Source organism: Gymnoscopelus microlampas, assembly GCF_963454915.1.
Source record: "Gymnoscopelus microlampas genome assembly, chromosome: 10".
NCBI lineage: Eukaryota > Metazoa > Chordata > Actinopteri > Myctophiformes > Myctophidae > Gymnoscopelus > Gymnoscopelus microlampas.
Window position 1 is genome coordinate 36,605,393 of NC_139947.1, and position 15,925 is coordinate 36,621,317.

The 15,925-nt window shown below is 42.9% G+C and overlaps 2 protein-coding genes across 2 annotated transcripts in view; one reads left to right on the forward strand and one right to left on the reverse strand.

Annotated features, from left to right (window-relative positions):
• Positions 1-15,925, forward strand: part of esyt1a (extended synaptotagmin-like protein 1a) — a 349,848-nt gene that overhangs the window by 291,608 nt on the left and 42,315 nt on the right. The gene's annotated exons all lie outside the window — the stretch shown is intronic.
• The window catches only part of lrp1ab (low density lipoprotein receptor-related protein 1Ab), a 197,559-nt gene that overhangs the window by 179,327 nt on the left and 2,307 nt on the right, over positions 1-15,925 (reverse strand). Inside the window, exon 2 of the mRNA XM_084069511.1 lies at positions 781-903. Within this exon, the coding sequence (XP_083925637.1) occupies positions 781-903 (123 nt within the window). The remainder of the gene's footprint in view (positions 1-780; positions 904-15,925) is intronic.

Consider the following 15,925-nt stretch of genomic DNA (forward strand, 5'->3'; position numbering starts at 1 on the left):
AGTGTCTATTTGGGGGTCCTTGGCACGTTTGAGAACCACTGACATAGACAGCTTCATAGACTTGTTTGACAGCACTGTCATCAGGGCATGTTGGATTCATGTTGATGTTGCTTGTAGCTTGTAGATCCGACTATTTTCGGCTAATGTTCCCCACAGAAAAGGGATGCTGGGCTGAAAGTGATTCATGTAAAAAAAAAAGGTTTCCATCACACAAAGATTTGGTGGCCCCCCCTGTAGTAACTCTGAGGACCCCCTAGGGGTCCCGGACCCCCTGTTGAAGAAGACCCCCGGTCTAATCCAGTGGTATCTGCTTTAAATAACCTTATTGACACTGTGTCAACCAGTCAGTGTCCTATACCCGACACCAGGGTTGCCATTTCTCACAAAGAGTAGGAAGACCATCTCCAACCACAGCAGATGCACTAGTTTAACATACTGTACCATACATATTGGTTAAATAATGTTTTATTTACTCAAATAAGACCTGGATTGTAGCTTTTAAACTGGCCGTGTCTAGAGGTAGGTAGTGATGCCATATATGCATATGTAATATGCTTCTCAATATGTGGAAAATATCAACCGAGTCAACCCTGACCTTTAGCTCTGTGACATTTTGGGGGGAAAATGTATTTTTAAAAGAAGGTTGAAATGCAAAAGATTAATCTTCGTGAAATATGAATAGGCAAAAAAAACAGCCTGCCCTATAATAAGCCCAAAAGCATGGGAAAAGGTGACAAGGGAGCCTGCTGAAAAATAGATGTTTATTCCAGGCGTACTTACAGATATCTGGCGATTCGTCTGATCCATCTGGACAGTCTTTCTCTCCGTCGCAGCGCCAGCCTTTGGAGATACAGGTCACCTGGTCCTTACATACAAACTGCTTAGGGCTGCAGGTCTTGGGAGCTGAAAAAAAAAGAAGGAGGGGAAAGATGATGATGAGTCATCAAATAAAAGCCAATTGCGATGGGAACTGCTTTTGACTCACGAACAGTGGTCAAAAGGAATTCAAACCCTTAACACCCCCCACCCCACCCCACATCCACTACACGCCAGTGAATGGAAATGACATTTCGCCCCAAAGCCCTGCAAAACTATCTATTTTCTTTCTTTTTTTGCCCTGTTTTTTTTTTTTTTCAAAGCCTGTCAACAAACAGTCTAGTTCTATTCAGGATCCTGACTGGAATTTTTTTTCCCCGGCCCGAAGGGAAGTAGATCTTTTGCCCAGCAGGGCAAAGTGACACGCAAAGGGTCAGCCCAAGTTCACCACTACATTTTGCATCAAAAGAACTACAGGGACGCCCTATTCAGAAAACCAACCAACTACACGTCTGCTAGAAAGACACACAGGGCCCTTTTAAGTTCAAACGTTTGTTTGTTGTCTCCTCTTAAGATTGAAACTTTTTTTCTGCTTTTCTTTTTTTTATTGCTCTGTAGATGTTTTTCAGCTTTTTTTTCAGCCACAGAGGCCCTTTCACACATCTCACAGACATAAACTGAGCATTCAATCACTGTCTGAACCCTGTGGATATTGCCTTGCCTGCATGCGCGTCGTGAGAGTCAGCAGAGATTGTTGAGGTGAGCCGCAAGGGGTGGCTGCGCCACACAGCCTCCATGACCCGCTTGGTATTCTGGCACTAGCTGACATGGTTTAGCTCAGCCACACGTACAGAAAGAAACACTGGCTGGCACTAGCGTTGCCAGATCTGCTTATTAACAATTTCCCCCGCAAGATTTTATTTGAAAATAGCAGATCTACAAGCTCACAACGCGTCGCATCGCGACGCGTTGTGAGCTTGTAGATCTGCTATTTTCAAATAGCTGATGTATATGTTAAAAGTGCTCATGTGGAACCATAGTCGCTTCTTTTGGGCTGGTTTTCCTAGACCCTGGTTGCTTGTTTCTCTCACAGAATCTGGCAACACTGCTGGCTGGGGGCCCAGACTGCTGGCGTAGCTGTCCAGGTCACCTCGGCTACAACAATGTAGCCTGACAGGCAGCGCGTCGCGGGATCGAGTCCCGATCCCGACGACCTTTTGCTGCGTGTCACTCCCCATTTCCTGTCAGTATACTGTGTGTATACTATCAAATAAAGGCAGAGGCTTAAAAAAAGAAACACTGGCTCGACATTGAACTTTAAAAGAGCTCCCTACAACAGTGGTTCTCAACCTGTGGGGTCGGGACCACCGGGGGGGGGGGGGGGGGTCCCCAAATTAATTTTGGGGGGTCCCCAGATGATTAGCTTAATGTGCAACATTGTTTTCTCACTCAATAGTAAACAAACCAACATACAGTAAAGTATACAGGGTATCTAAAGTTACAATTTAATGACTTTTAAGACCTTTTCAATACCAAATTGTCCAAGATTACGTAGGAAAGAGGCAAACGTTGTGAAAATAGCCTATGAAAATAGCCTATCTACAACACTCATTACATTACATTACATTACAGTCATTTAGCAGACGCTTTTAGGTAGGGAACGAAAACTACTAATCACCAGAAGTAAGTGCATTTTCTGCAAAAACAAGCAACCAAGAGTATACCTAGCACTAAGGTAAAAGTGCAATATTTCAGCTACCTATTTCCTTAAACAGATGAGACAAAATAGCTAAATCAAATGAGCAGGAGCTAAAACAAATAATTGTATCGACTAAACAAGATCCAATAAAACAATACAACAATAAAACAAGCGTTCGTACAACTAGTTAACAAGTAGGCCAGGTAAAGAGGGTAGTGTTTCCTGAAGAGGTGGGTTTTCAGCCTGCGGCAAAAGATGGGCAGTGACTCTGCTGTCCTGACATCAGTGGGAAGTTCCCACCACTGTGGGGCCAGAACAGAAAAACGTTGTGACCGTGTGGATCTGCCAGAAGGACCCTTGAGTGACGAGGCAGTCAGTAGCCCCGAGGTGGCAGACCGAAGTGGTCTCAAAATCACACATAGCACCTTTCATGGCATGAAATGCAGCTCAAAGTGCTTTAGTGTGTCAGCCATACTGTACGTGTCCCCACTACAAAGCCGTAACTGATAGGGAAAATTAATTGTAAAATCTAGCAACTACACTAGCCAGTGCTATTGTAATACCAGTAACACTGCCTAACACATTGAAATAGCCTATTTGTACTGCATGTTGTCGGCATTGTATTTTAACAGCAGTTACTGTATGATCCATGACAGGTCTCCCCTAGGGATAATAAAGTCTATCCTATCCTATTTGGAGTTTAACCGTAAAATGTACTACTACAAACCACAACGCAATTATGAAATTCCTCCTGTAACAAGATATGAAACATTGTCTCCTGACCTGAGGAAGAACTATAAAGTAGGTTGCCAAATTAATAAATGCGGAGGGGTTACATTTAACCGCATGAACCCTAGCAGTGTCCCTCTGGGCATGTCATCATAATAGGTGAATATTTGCCGAAAATATGCAGAAGTACGAGCTACAAAGGAATTGGTGTAGTAGAAAGAATAAAGGAGGAGACCAAGTACAGACCCCTGGGGGTCCACTCCCCCCCCCCCCCCCCCCCCCCGGTCAACCTGGTTTAAGTGGTTAACCCATTAAGACCTGAAGCCGATTCTACAAATCTCTTCTAAATCCCAACAGTTTTCTGAAAAAAACGTATGTTGCTAAATCAGTGGTTCTCAAACTTGTTCATAATTGTCAAGGACCCACAAAATGATATGTACTTGGCCACGGACCCCCCCTCCCCCCCCCATCTCAAAATATTTTGTTCCAGGGACCCCCCAGAAGCAAAGATTTGAGTTGAAAGTGTTTGCTTTAAAAGAAAATATACAGATTTGCACACATTTTCACAATTTTTCAAAAATAGCAGATCTACAAGCTCGAGTGCCACGCTACGAGCTTGTATCTCTGCTATTTTTGAATAGCCAAAGTGTAAAATAATGCTTTTTTTTGCTCAAATCAAAAAATGACACAGATGCGTTCCAGGTCTTAATGGGTTTAGCGTTTAGGTTTTTTTTTTATTACTCTGAATAAAGAGCAAAAAGGGCTTGGAGGTTGTTACTGTAAGTAACAGTGTACAGCAAATGTTCTGGAAAGCACTGTACTGATGGAGAGACTCTCATTGTGATTCTCTGCAGGGACTGAGCCCTCTCTCTCTGCCCTGGATGACTCGCCTCTCTCCCCTCCGTATTACTTGGCAGTCGGAGGGCTGTTTGGGGGAAGGGAGGGAGGGAGGGACGGACGGGTGGGTGGGTGGTGGTGCAGGCAGCAGCACAGGAGGGCTGCTGCGATGTGACTGAAATCACAAGAGAGAGCAGGAGGAGGAGGAGGGTAGCGTATCATTGCGGTCACGTTCCTGTAAACTGTCAAACTCAGGGATTTAGAGCCCATGCAGGCTCTTTCTGCTGTGTGACAGTCAAAAGTGTATGGGGTGAGCGAAGCACTTATGAGCCGCGGGTGTCAGGTTTCTAAATAAATACATTTACAACAAGCTAAAGGGGGGGCGGGGGGGGGGGGGGGGGGGGGTGCTATGTGCGGATCAAATCGCAGTCCTTCTTTTTAAACACCAACAACAACAGCGCCAGGATATTTGAGGAGACCCAAAAGACAAAGAGAGACGCATCTTAAAATGCAACACTTGCACTCACTCTCACTCACTCTGCTACGCTCAATGGGTTTTGGGGGCAAGCCCGTAGGAAGTGAAGGTGAGGATTTTTTAAAGAATGTTATGTTTGAACACAAACATGTGAAAGAGACAGCAACATGAAGAGTCTGTGTTGAACTTGATAAAAGGGCCAGACAGAGGGTAAAATTTGAGATAAAAAAAAGGAGTGCATAATTAAGAAGAGCTATACAAGAATGGATTGAGAGACCAGTAACTAAATCGATTTCATCAATATGCACACACACCCAAAACCCTGAACGAGAGAGAGAGAGAGCGGGTAGCACCGCACCAGTCACCCTCAGCCTCATGGATAATTCATAACATGTATAAATCTATACATCAGGCTTGAGACCAGCCTGCTAGCTTTTGCTTCCTTTTTAGCATACCAAAGTCCTGGTTCCACTTCACACATGCCTCTAAAATACATCCCATTTGCTTGTGCTTATATGTGGCCATTTAACCCTGCCTAAACAACTACACAGAAAGCCGGCCAACAGCCCGCACAGTGACCCAGCCATGAGCCACCATGAGAGAAGGTATTGAAGTCTGCAAAAAACGGGGCCGCTGTGCGTCGGCATTCCCTCGCTCTCTCTCCCTCTCGCTCGCTCCCTGGGCCCAGTGTGTAAAGCAGCTGGGCTGAACCAGTTGTTACCCATGACTGGGCATAAAACTGGAAATAAAACATTGTGGGTTCTAATTTTATCATAGCTCTACAACACCAGCACGAAGTGACCACAGAGGGGAGAACCTCCGAGCCTAATTGGTGGTTGTGGCGGAGGAGGGGTTGGAGGCTGGCTGGTGGGAGCAGGGTTGGGGGGGGGGGGGTGGCGCGGGGGGAGGGGGGTGGTTGGCATCCTTCCCCCTCTCAGCAGTCCCCTTTCAAAGCCCTCTGAAATATCTCAAACAGAGATGTGAATTGTTAATTCAGTCTGCAAACTTGCTTTTTTTCCAAAGGCGCTGCCAAAATGCTGACAATTTTTGGAAGGTCCAAATCAGGCTAGGTCTAGGATGTTAACCATTTAAGTCCATTTTACCTATGATGGGGGAATGAAGAAGGCCTTTATTTAGTCTCCTCAGACAAAACCAGTGGAGCACACACACACACACACACACACACACACACACACACACACACACACACACACACACACACACACACACACACACACACACACACACACACACACACACACACACACACACACACACACACACACACACACACACACACACACACACACAGCAACCCCTATAAGGGTAACTTCATGCTTGGGTAAGTTTCCTTCATAACACTGCCATTCCAACTACGGCACTTCTTCTTGCTAGGGCTACATTGTGGCTTGATTATACTGCTATGACAAGACGTCAGGTGATCCGCATTCAAATCTTGATGTTAATGTGGAAAAACGACTACTTAAGAGATATCCTAAGATAAACAGGCATTGTTTGGGTATTTATTAGAGCGAAACCCATAACACATATGTAATTAGTCAGTAAATCTGAAAAGTGATATTAAAGTAAATAAATAAACTTGCGTTTCTAAGATTGCCAGAATGAAACCTTACAGATGCTCCACAGGAAGTAGCAAACATTATATAAACTTAATTTAAACACCTCTTTTACAAGTGAGACCTGGCCAAGAGAGGGACACAGTATATACATAAATATATTTAAGAAAACAGACACAAAGAAGATGGAATACAATTAAAAACATGTAACAGCACAGTATAGAATTAGTACTACAGGGTTTACAGTGTGTTCCATTAATACGCCTTAAAATTTGGCAATGAATGAGATAAGATGTTCCAGTTTGAGTTTTGGCTGCAAATCATTCCATGACCATGGTCCTCGACCAGAACAAGCTCATCTCAGCCTGCCTCGGTTCAAACAGCAGGCACCGTACAATGCACTTCCTAGTGGAAAATAGTCCATTGTTCTTGTTTTTACATCACGGTTAGAAAAAAAGAAAACCCCGATAAGTGTTTTCAAACCAACTCCCTTCTGTAGGGATTTTCAGTCATATCATATTCCTGTCATTCTTTGATGAAGTTATTATTATACGGCATCCAGTGCTGGCTGTGGATTTCATTTAGAATACTTTTTAGTGGCAAGCGTATAGTGGCAGACATTAAATATGAATGCCGAAGCACTCTCCAGATCAACTGGAAGCCCCGGGAATGCGTGAAGGCTGTCCCTCTCTACTCTCTTTTTAGAAATGGTCATAATATTTGTCCAAGAAATACCTGAGAAGCAGGAGCCTTTTCGCACGTCTGGCCCACTGGGTCACAGGAGGCTACTGTTATCGGTGGCCATCAAGGCCCACATCAGTGCCACGGCTCGTTCAGAAGCAAGATTCCACATAGTACGGCTAGCCCACAGCCTTGGCAAAACGTGCATCACTTTCAGAAGTAACGTAACGCTGTTGTAGAGGACACAAGACTCCAATTGGTGGGAGATGTATGTGAGCCATATATGGACCGAGTGAAAGAGACAAGAGGTTGAGAGAGGGCTGAGCAACCTGGACAAAATCAATTCTTTGGCTATTCAAAAATAGCAGATATACAAGCTCATAGCGCGGCACCGAGTGCCGCACTATGTGCTTGTAGATCTGCTATTTTTGAAAAATCTTGAAACATCTTTTTTTCAAAAAACTGTTTTAGAAAACATTTTTAAGAATCGCATCAGGTCTTAATGGGTTAAAAAAGGGTGAAAATAGCTGATCTACAAACAAACTCACATTGTCTAACATTGCCACGTGTTGTATAAAATACCGTAGAGATTAAAACAAGGAATAGACAACACTTATATCACAATATCCAAAATCCCAGACGATATCTAGTCTCATCTCACGGTATCGATACAATATTGACCATATCATATCTATAAACGGTCATTTTGCTCTCATGTCATACTTGGGGAAGGGGGGGGGGAACCCAAAGGGTGGGGTGGCGGGTGAATATGACGTGAGACAAATGGCTCCCGTGCAGGGTTTCCTGCAGGAAAAAAAGTTAGGCCCGGTTCTACGGCTGGGGAGAGTCATGTGTGCCCGGGCAAAGCACGGCGTAATTGAAAACCTGCCGTGTGAATATACTAGTGAATACTTAAAAAGGCAACCAGCCTAGTGATGGAAGCCTCCAGTCAGACATCATGGCCAGCTGTAGAGCACACCACACCACTGACCCACTTTCACTCCCGTTCCCTCTCACAACATGACCATCCCTGCTCCACAAATCAACTCCAGACCCACGCAGCACATTCCAGCACCTTCTAATTGATTTCATGTGTCGAAAATCCACCTCAAGAAGATACTCGCTTGAAGAAGAGTAGAAGTGGATTTTAAGGAAAGCAAAAGGGCTTTGAATTCCAAGCGTAAAATGTAGTATAAAAGTAAACGTTCTACTTGTATAGCAGGGGGAGCATGGGGTAAAGCAACATGTGTGATAATTGCACTCTTACATTACACTTGAAAGGGTTTTTCATTCGAGGAAGATTGAATTGGCTGTCCCCAACTCTTCTGTTGCAATACATTTTAATTCATTTAATGTGCCATGATGAAAATGTCAACTTTCCTCCAAGCTCAGATACAGTATATGGAACACTAATTACAATAAAAAGAGAAAGCTTTAAAAAAGAGAACTGGAACACAGCTGAACTGTGTGCCAAGCAGATATAAAAATGTGAAAACTACATTTGTTTCACATGCATGCCTCAAACACTGAGCTCATCAAAGTGGAATCGCAGTGCTCCAACCAATCCCATCCCCTCGTGAATAATTTCCAGGCAGAGCGACAGAGCATGGATTCTATTAAATGCAGTTTAAAAGATAAGGGTACAAATGGGAATCTGAGGGGAAAAAAGGGTCTTGAATAAATAAATGGGACTTGTGGGTCTCGGTTCTGCGTGGTGCGTTCACTGGGGTGACAGGGAGGTGGAAAGAACCACCGCTGCAAACGCAAAACCGGGGCTGTTTCTCATCACCCATCAACCCTCTCTCTTCAGAACTCACTGATCCTACAGTATATGTTGTGGAACTTGGGTCTTCCAGAGTGTTCCATGGACTGAGAAAAAAAAAAGGACTGAAAATAAAATAAAAAGAAAACAGCAAGCCAACCGCAGTATGTAATTAGACCCCTGAGGTCAAGTTTGAAATGATTTCTCTGTGCTCTTGTTTAGCAAGATTTCAAAGCAAGAACCCCAGCTTTTATAAGTAACAACTAAAGCCAAACAACAATGACCAAGAAGAGGGTAGAGGAATGAGGGCAGAGGAACTTCTGGTTATTCCTGGATGTTTGTGGTGCATTAATTATTCAAAAGGAAGGTAGGTTTTTTTTTTCTCTCCAACTAGCGAGGCAGAGTACTTTGAATATAAAATCATTCTACAGTCGATCTACAGCATTGGTTCTCAAAGTGGGGTCTGGGGACCCCCAGGGGTACTTGAGGGGGTTCCAGGGGGGCCCCAGCTAAATGATGGACAGGAACCAAATGGACCCTTATGGGTCTGTAACTCTGAGAGTGTACAAATGGAACCAAATGGACCCTAACGGGTCCATTTGGTTCCATTTGTACACTCTCAGAGTTAGATTAACATTGGTTTTATAAAGTGAATTAGGGTCCCAGAGGTATAAATGCCATTAAATGGGGGTCCGTAGCCTAATGCATGTCAAACTGGGGGTCCTTGAAATTAAAATGGTTGAGAATCACTGCTAGAGAGCCGTAAAAACCTTCTCTTATTGGGGTCCCTGGCTTATCTTTTCAAATGGGGGTCCGCGGGGTAATAAGTGTCAATTAGGGGGTCCTTGACATGAAAAAGTTTGAGAACCACTGATCTACAGTATAAAGGGGACGCACACAGTTGTTTTACAGATAAGGGAAAATAGTTCCATTTAGAACTTTTGAACTGTTTAAGCCCTATTGTATACTTCATTGTACAACAGTGATGAGCAGCAACATAGCCGATCTACAAGCTCTGATAGGGAGGGGAGGCGCACAGTTGTTTTACAGGTGAAGTGAAGCGAGTCCGATTTAGGCTCATCATAAACTGTTTTAGCCACATTTTATACTGCAATTCAATGTTATGAATTGAAAACTTTCAACAGTTTTTGAAAATGTCCAGCTATGGCTTGCCTAAAATAGCGACACCAGGTTGAAAGTGGTGGAGGAAAAAAAAACTGTGCGACACAACTAGTACACAATATTATAGGGCAAAAAAAGTCCTATGCTATCGCCCGCTCTGAGCACTGCGCCGTGGCCACTGCTGAATCACAACTCATTCAATGGCAGCACTGTGTAGTGTCCATCCAATGGAAACAACCACTTAGCTTTGTGCACAGGCCAACCCACTGGCCAGTATCAACACAGTTGACCGGCTTACAGGACACACGCAACGTCTAGGTTCAGGCCAATCAACTTCTAATCCACATAAAGTCATTTTCAAAGTGGCTTGAACATGCATACAAACAACAGCTGCACTTTAGAAGGCAGTTAGTGTCCTGCCGTCGTGCCCCGAAGGCTTTTTTTGTGTCATAGGACAACAAAGGGGTCCAGAAGTGACCTCTGAGGTAACCCGATGAGGCTCTGCATGCCGTCACAGGACACAGTCAGCCATAAAAGCCCACAGAGGGCAGGGCCAACGACGGTGAGAGTGAGAGAATGAGATTGATTTAACAAGAGAGATACATGCAAGGAGTTCCTCTGCCATGTCCAGTTTTGCCCACTCCAGGGTCCCCACACATTTTTAGCAATGAATTTCCAAAACTTTTCCAAAACTTTTCCAGAATATTTAGCCCAATTTCCAGGCCTATATAACAATCATTCGGCGCAATAATGTGTCTCTTACTCCTATGTAGAATGCCCAAAGATAGGCAGTGTAGCAAAAATAAAGTTTGAGACATACATTAGGCTGCCGTCACACAGCCCGTTCGGCGAAAAACTACTTATGTTACATATTTCGTGTAATATTATTCATGTTTATGAAAACGTTTTGTTTTAACAAAATCAATAGCCAAAAACAATGCATAGCCAAATATTTTTCCAGGACCCTTGATCAATTCCAGGACCTTTGATGATGTTTGATCAATTTCAAACCTTTTCCAGTACTGGATTTTTTTTTTTCTAATTTCAAAATATTTCCAGGAATTTCATGACCGTGGGGACCCTGCCACTCTTACTTACCACACGGTAAAATCCTATAGTGTTAAGAGTGCCCATATACTGTAGTACTTTGATGCTGTTGAAAATAGAAAATGGGAGCCACAAAATGAAGGCCGGACAACAATGTAAACGGAGGCATTCATTGAAGGTTGCCAACATGTGCAGGACATGCTTGTTCAACCCTCCAGCTATGTGAACAAAAAATAAAATAAAAACTTGATCACAAAAAAAGAAGGTTGCCAACATCATAGCCGTAAATATTCCTCTTGCTTTACTCCTGTCCTCTGAAATGAGTACACAAAAACAAAGATTGCAAAAATGAGGAGGGAGAATGCCACTAAACAAGTGTCTTAAAGCATACTTATTTACACGTACGTTGGCGGTGGGTGCTAGGCCAATGGACTTTACTTAATTTGCGACTAAACAAGTTGTTCTCCAACATTTTCATATCAAAGTTAAAATGAATACAGTGCCATAAAAGAAGATTTTTGTTGTTAGAACAGAATTTCCCAACTGTCTATAATAGATACGGTAGGTTGTAGATGATCGGGGAGAGGGTGAAACCTACAGTATGATCTGTCTGAAGTCATTGTTATACAGTCTCTCACTGGGCTAACGTTTAGCTAGTGAAATAATAGTGAAATCAAACTGTTGCTCAATTTAGCCCCAAGGGTCCTCGATGGGGTCCAAGGGGGTCCCCAGCCCCCACTTTAAAGGACTAAACAGTTCAGAAAAATTGCTGTGAATGAGAGCGGTATCTGTGTATCCATTCTGCACCACTCATTACATTTACGTACTTCAAAGCAAGCAGAGGGCTGGAATGTGTGTGTGGCTCAATAATTGCCTGGAATGAACCATAAACAATGCATAAATGAGTTGTCATGCCGTTCGCCTCTTAATAGACCACCTCTTTGTTCAGTGGCAAGCCCCTAAATCTCCAATGTGTCAAACACAGAAACACAAAAAGATCTTTCTTTACATATATATTTTCCAGTCTGTGTGTGCCATCAATGTATTCTCATTGCAATTTAATCGCACAATAACGGCAGTTATTATATAAACAGTATATTAAACCGTTTATTAAAGCTGCAATCCATAAGATTTATGTCCTTGCTGGGATTCAAACCTAGGTCGCCCATGTGGGAGACAACATTTCTACCTGCTGAGCTCCAATGGAACTCCCACTTGGGCAGCGGGAGATACTGAGCTTCAGGCAATGCCACTTGTCAACCAGCAGTGTTCCTACCTGAACACAGGGACGGACTTTCTCATTAGAAGAGCAGGATGAGCACCTCTTGTATTAGCATAATCTATACAGAAGATCAACATTGATCAAAATAACGTTCCGAGCACTGCACCAGTGAGAAGCCCTATTGAAATTGCAATGTTTATTATTTGTGGCACAAATGAATCGCGTTTTCGAGGGGCTAAACTTCCTCAAAAAGTTGCGCCACTTAGGGTTAGGGCACACACATCATACCTGGCAAAACATTACACATTTTAATGGTCTCAAAAAGCCCCACAATACGGTTTAACCTACATGTATGAAAATTGGTACACACCTGTATCATGTCCCGAAAAACGTTTGAGAACCAATGAGCCTACAACATTGGTTCTCAACCTGTGACATGATTTTGGGAGGGTCCCCAGATGACAGTGAAGTGACAATTTAAGGACTTTTAAGACATTTTTAGTACCTAAAAAAAATAAAGTAATCAACAAACTATGACATTATGACTATACTATAAAAACTGGTCAAACATTGTCCAAATTTCAAATCATATAAATTGTTTTTATCAAATTGGTAAAAAAGCCGATCTCAAAGTTCACCTCAACAAAGTTTTCAAAGGCTCCCGACTCACACCTAGTGAATTAACATAGGAATAAGCCTAGATGCATATCAATTGTCCATTGTGTGACTTGCAGTGTAGGTGTTAAGCGACGTGCGCGTCACGTCATTGAAATAGAGTGCAAGAACACACCAAATGAGCATTGCATGCCTGCTTGTAGATCTGCTATTTTCACAATATTTATCTGTGGAACCGAGTCAAACTAAATGTAATGCCTCAACTCCTTAAAGTGCTTATCAGGGTGAGGGTCTCTGCCTGAAAAGGTTGAGAAACACTGCTCTACACTGGTTCTCAACCGTTTCAATTTCATTTAGTTCCTATTCCTAACTGTTCCTGGCTCATTTAGCCAGGAACCGCCTGGAACCCCCACTACACTGTTGTGAAAAAAATGGCTTTTTCTCTGTTAGTGTTGCTTTTTGGCGAAAACAACCTACATTCAAATGCCCACAAGTATGGAACGGATGATCGCGGCGGCTTGCGAGTGAAAATTTTCTATTTTCTAGCTTCTATTTTCACTACTTCATAAACTTTTTATTGATTTTTTTATTTATGAAATACTGGAATTATTTTTAATTGATGAAAAGTTTTTTTGTTTAAACTTTTTTAAATCTTTTGAAATACATATTATTTACTTATTTTTTATGTAGGAAACAAAAAAAAGGAGATATTTACTCGCGACCCCAAATAAATGGTCTGCGACACAAACATGGGTCCGACCCACTGCTTGGGAAACAGTGCCCTATGAAACCGCAACAGTAGCAACCAGCATGTTGCTGCAGCATTCACAGGCAACACCCTCAGGTTGAGTGCAATGACTGAATATGATAAAAGTAGACAGGTTTGGCACAAGGCAGCAGTCCATGAAATTGAAATCTTATCTTCATATATTGTCTTCTCTCCTCTGGCCAGGTGTAAAAGCCACTGGGGGGGGGGGTCTTATGTGTTCAATTGATTGGCCCAGTAATCTGTGAGATTTTCCCATGTGTAACCACCCGGAATCGAACCCAGGTCTCTCGCACGAGAAACAAAACATTTAGCTTATACCGCCTCAGCCACAAGGGAATCCCCCTTTCCTCGCAGGCCAAAGGAGATATTAGGCTTTTGGGCTTCAGGCGCTGCTACACAAGCATGCAATGCAAGCGCTGGAGTGTGCGCTGGAGCTGGATCTAAGACTGACACAAGAGGAAGAACAGTTTTTAAAAAAAAGTCCCTAGAGTGCAGACACTCTTTCGTGGCCAGCCCGAGGCGTCGGGTGAGGAGTTCACCATCAATGATGCACAAAGGCAAAATATGTCAAAAAGCCAGCAGTCACACAGTCGTGCATGGTGTGTGAGGCAAATGTTGCAACCAGTTGCAATGTTTGAACTATTTTGTTTACTCTACCTGTAAAAATGCATGGATAGAAGATCTATTTATTTCATGTCTCAAACAGAATACGTACTTGTGGCGTTCTTGGTTTACATTTTTCATGCGAGGCATGTTCAAAGGAACTATACGATGAACAAAGCAACATCATAAGACTGGCTGAAAAAAGACAGTCATCATCACACCAAGAAGAATGTAACATCTTCCTATCAGACAGGGAGAGAACCACCGTTTTTTTATAGCCTGCAACAACCCAAGGCATCTTACAGAGCCGCATTAATACTCACCAACACCTCCATATTTTGTTCAATAAGCCAATCTAGTGAATCCACAGATGTTTGAGTCTTAGGGGCTAAACAGAGTAAACAGTGATGTAGACCTAGCTACCAGAACACGTCATTCACATTTCACAATACTGTTGTACATCCTATTCACAATCACAGAATACTCTTTCATCTGTGGTGTTATGCTTTTGCATGTGGGGATTGGAACCACACCGAAGACATTCATGCTAATCTGCCTTTAGCTTGTGATCTCAGTTAAATCGACAATGCAGAACAGGAAGAGGGAGTGTAAAAAAAAGAAGAAGGATGTCTCTCTTCGGTATACTGAAGAATGACATCCTTTTTTTACATGTTCAAGGATTCTCGAGCCTGGTATTAATCATTTTGGATATTGCAAATTCTTCTTCAGATTCAATGACAAAAGCCTGCCGAATAAGACCACAACAAAGTCCTAATTTCCATTACTTCAAATTCCACATTTGAGGTTACATCCACTGTCTTTTTATTATAGATTTGAGCAAATGATTTCAAAACGAATATGTGTCAGTCACCTAATGGACTACAGGCAGCTTCTGTACTGTACAATAACTGTTCTCAGGTCACAACCAGGTGTAAAAGCTGGAGAGAGCAATCCAAGTACTATTATCTGTTGAATTTGTATGAAGGATGCTGCATTTTTCCAACAGATGTTTTCCAGTGATAGTTCTAAGGAAAGGTAAAGCCAGGTCCCATTAAAAGGTCATTCAAACAGACTGTAGGCTCCTCAGGAATTCAACCTCTTTAGCCTCTGACCCACATCTGCACATTTCACCAAGCATTCACTACTTTCTGATGGAGATTACGATCATATACAGCATGTCAGCTCAACCATAATTTAATGCAACATCCATGCACTTTTTTCAACAACTTTAACCCCAGTGTACCTATTCTGTGGGTGAACATTCTGCGAAAATAGCAGAACAATAGCAAATAGCAGAACAAGCAACACGTTGTGAGCTTGTGGATCAGCTATTTTTGGCAAAGAGATCTGGGGAGGGAAATACTAGCGGATTTAGTGTAAAGTCCTGGCTGGGGGACCCCGGTCAACAAAGTATAAAGAGTTTAAGTGATTAAGTGGTTTATTCAAGTTCACTCATAACACCACAGACACACTAATTGTCCAATGTCATAACAACTGTACACTTTATGACGTGTTTCCATGTTGTGTGGGCACTAAGTTCTGTTACTCAATTTTGCCTTCAGATTTTCATGTGCCAAATCTGCCCATCAAACTATTGCAACCAACAATACTGCGGTCAGACCGTGGTCTCTTCAATACTTTCTCAGTCGGCCTCAGTGGAGGTGATCCTCCTGACAAATCCAAGCATTATCAGTTCGGCAGGCCGACCCCGGGGTTCATGTCCACACTTCCATCCTTTCGGACCAGCACTGTCAGGAGTCCCACTGAAATCTGTACAACAGCACTGTCATTGGGGCAGCTGCAGTTGAGTTGCGTCAACATTCAGCATTGGCAAGAGATCTATACATCCAGTCCATTGTTGGCATTTCTGGCTCTGCTTGTCCATGAGGTAACTCATTTGTCAGTGCCATGGAGTGCCTCCAGACCAGAGCTGAATCCTGGTTAAGTTTATTTTGTTTTAGCCCCCCCACG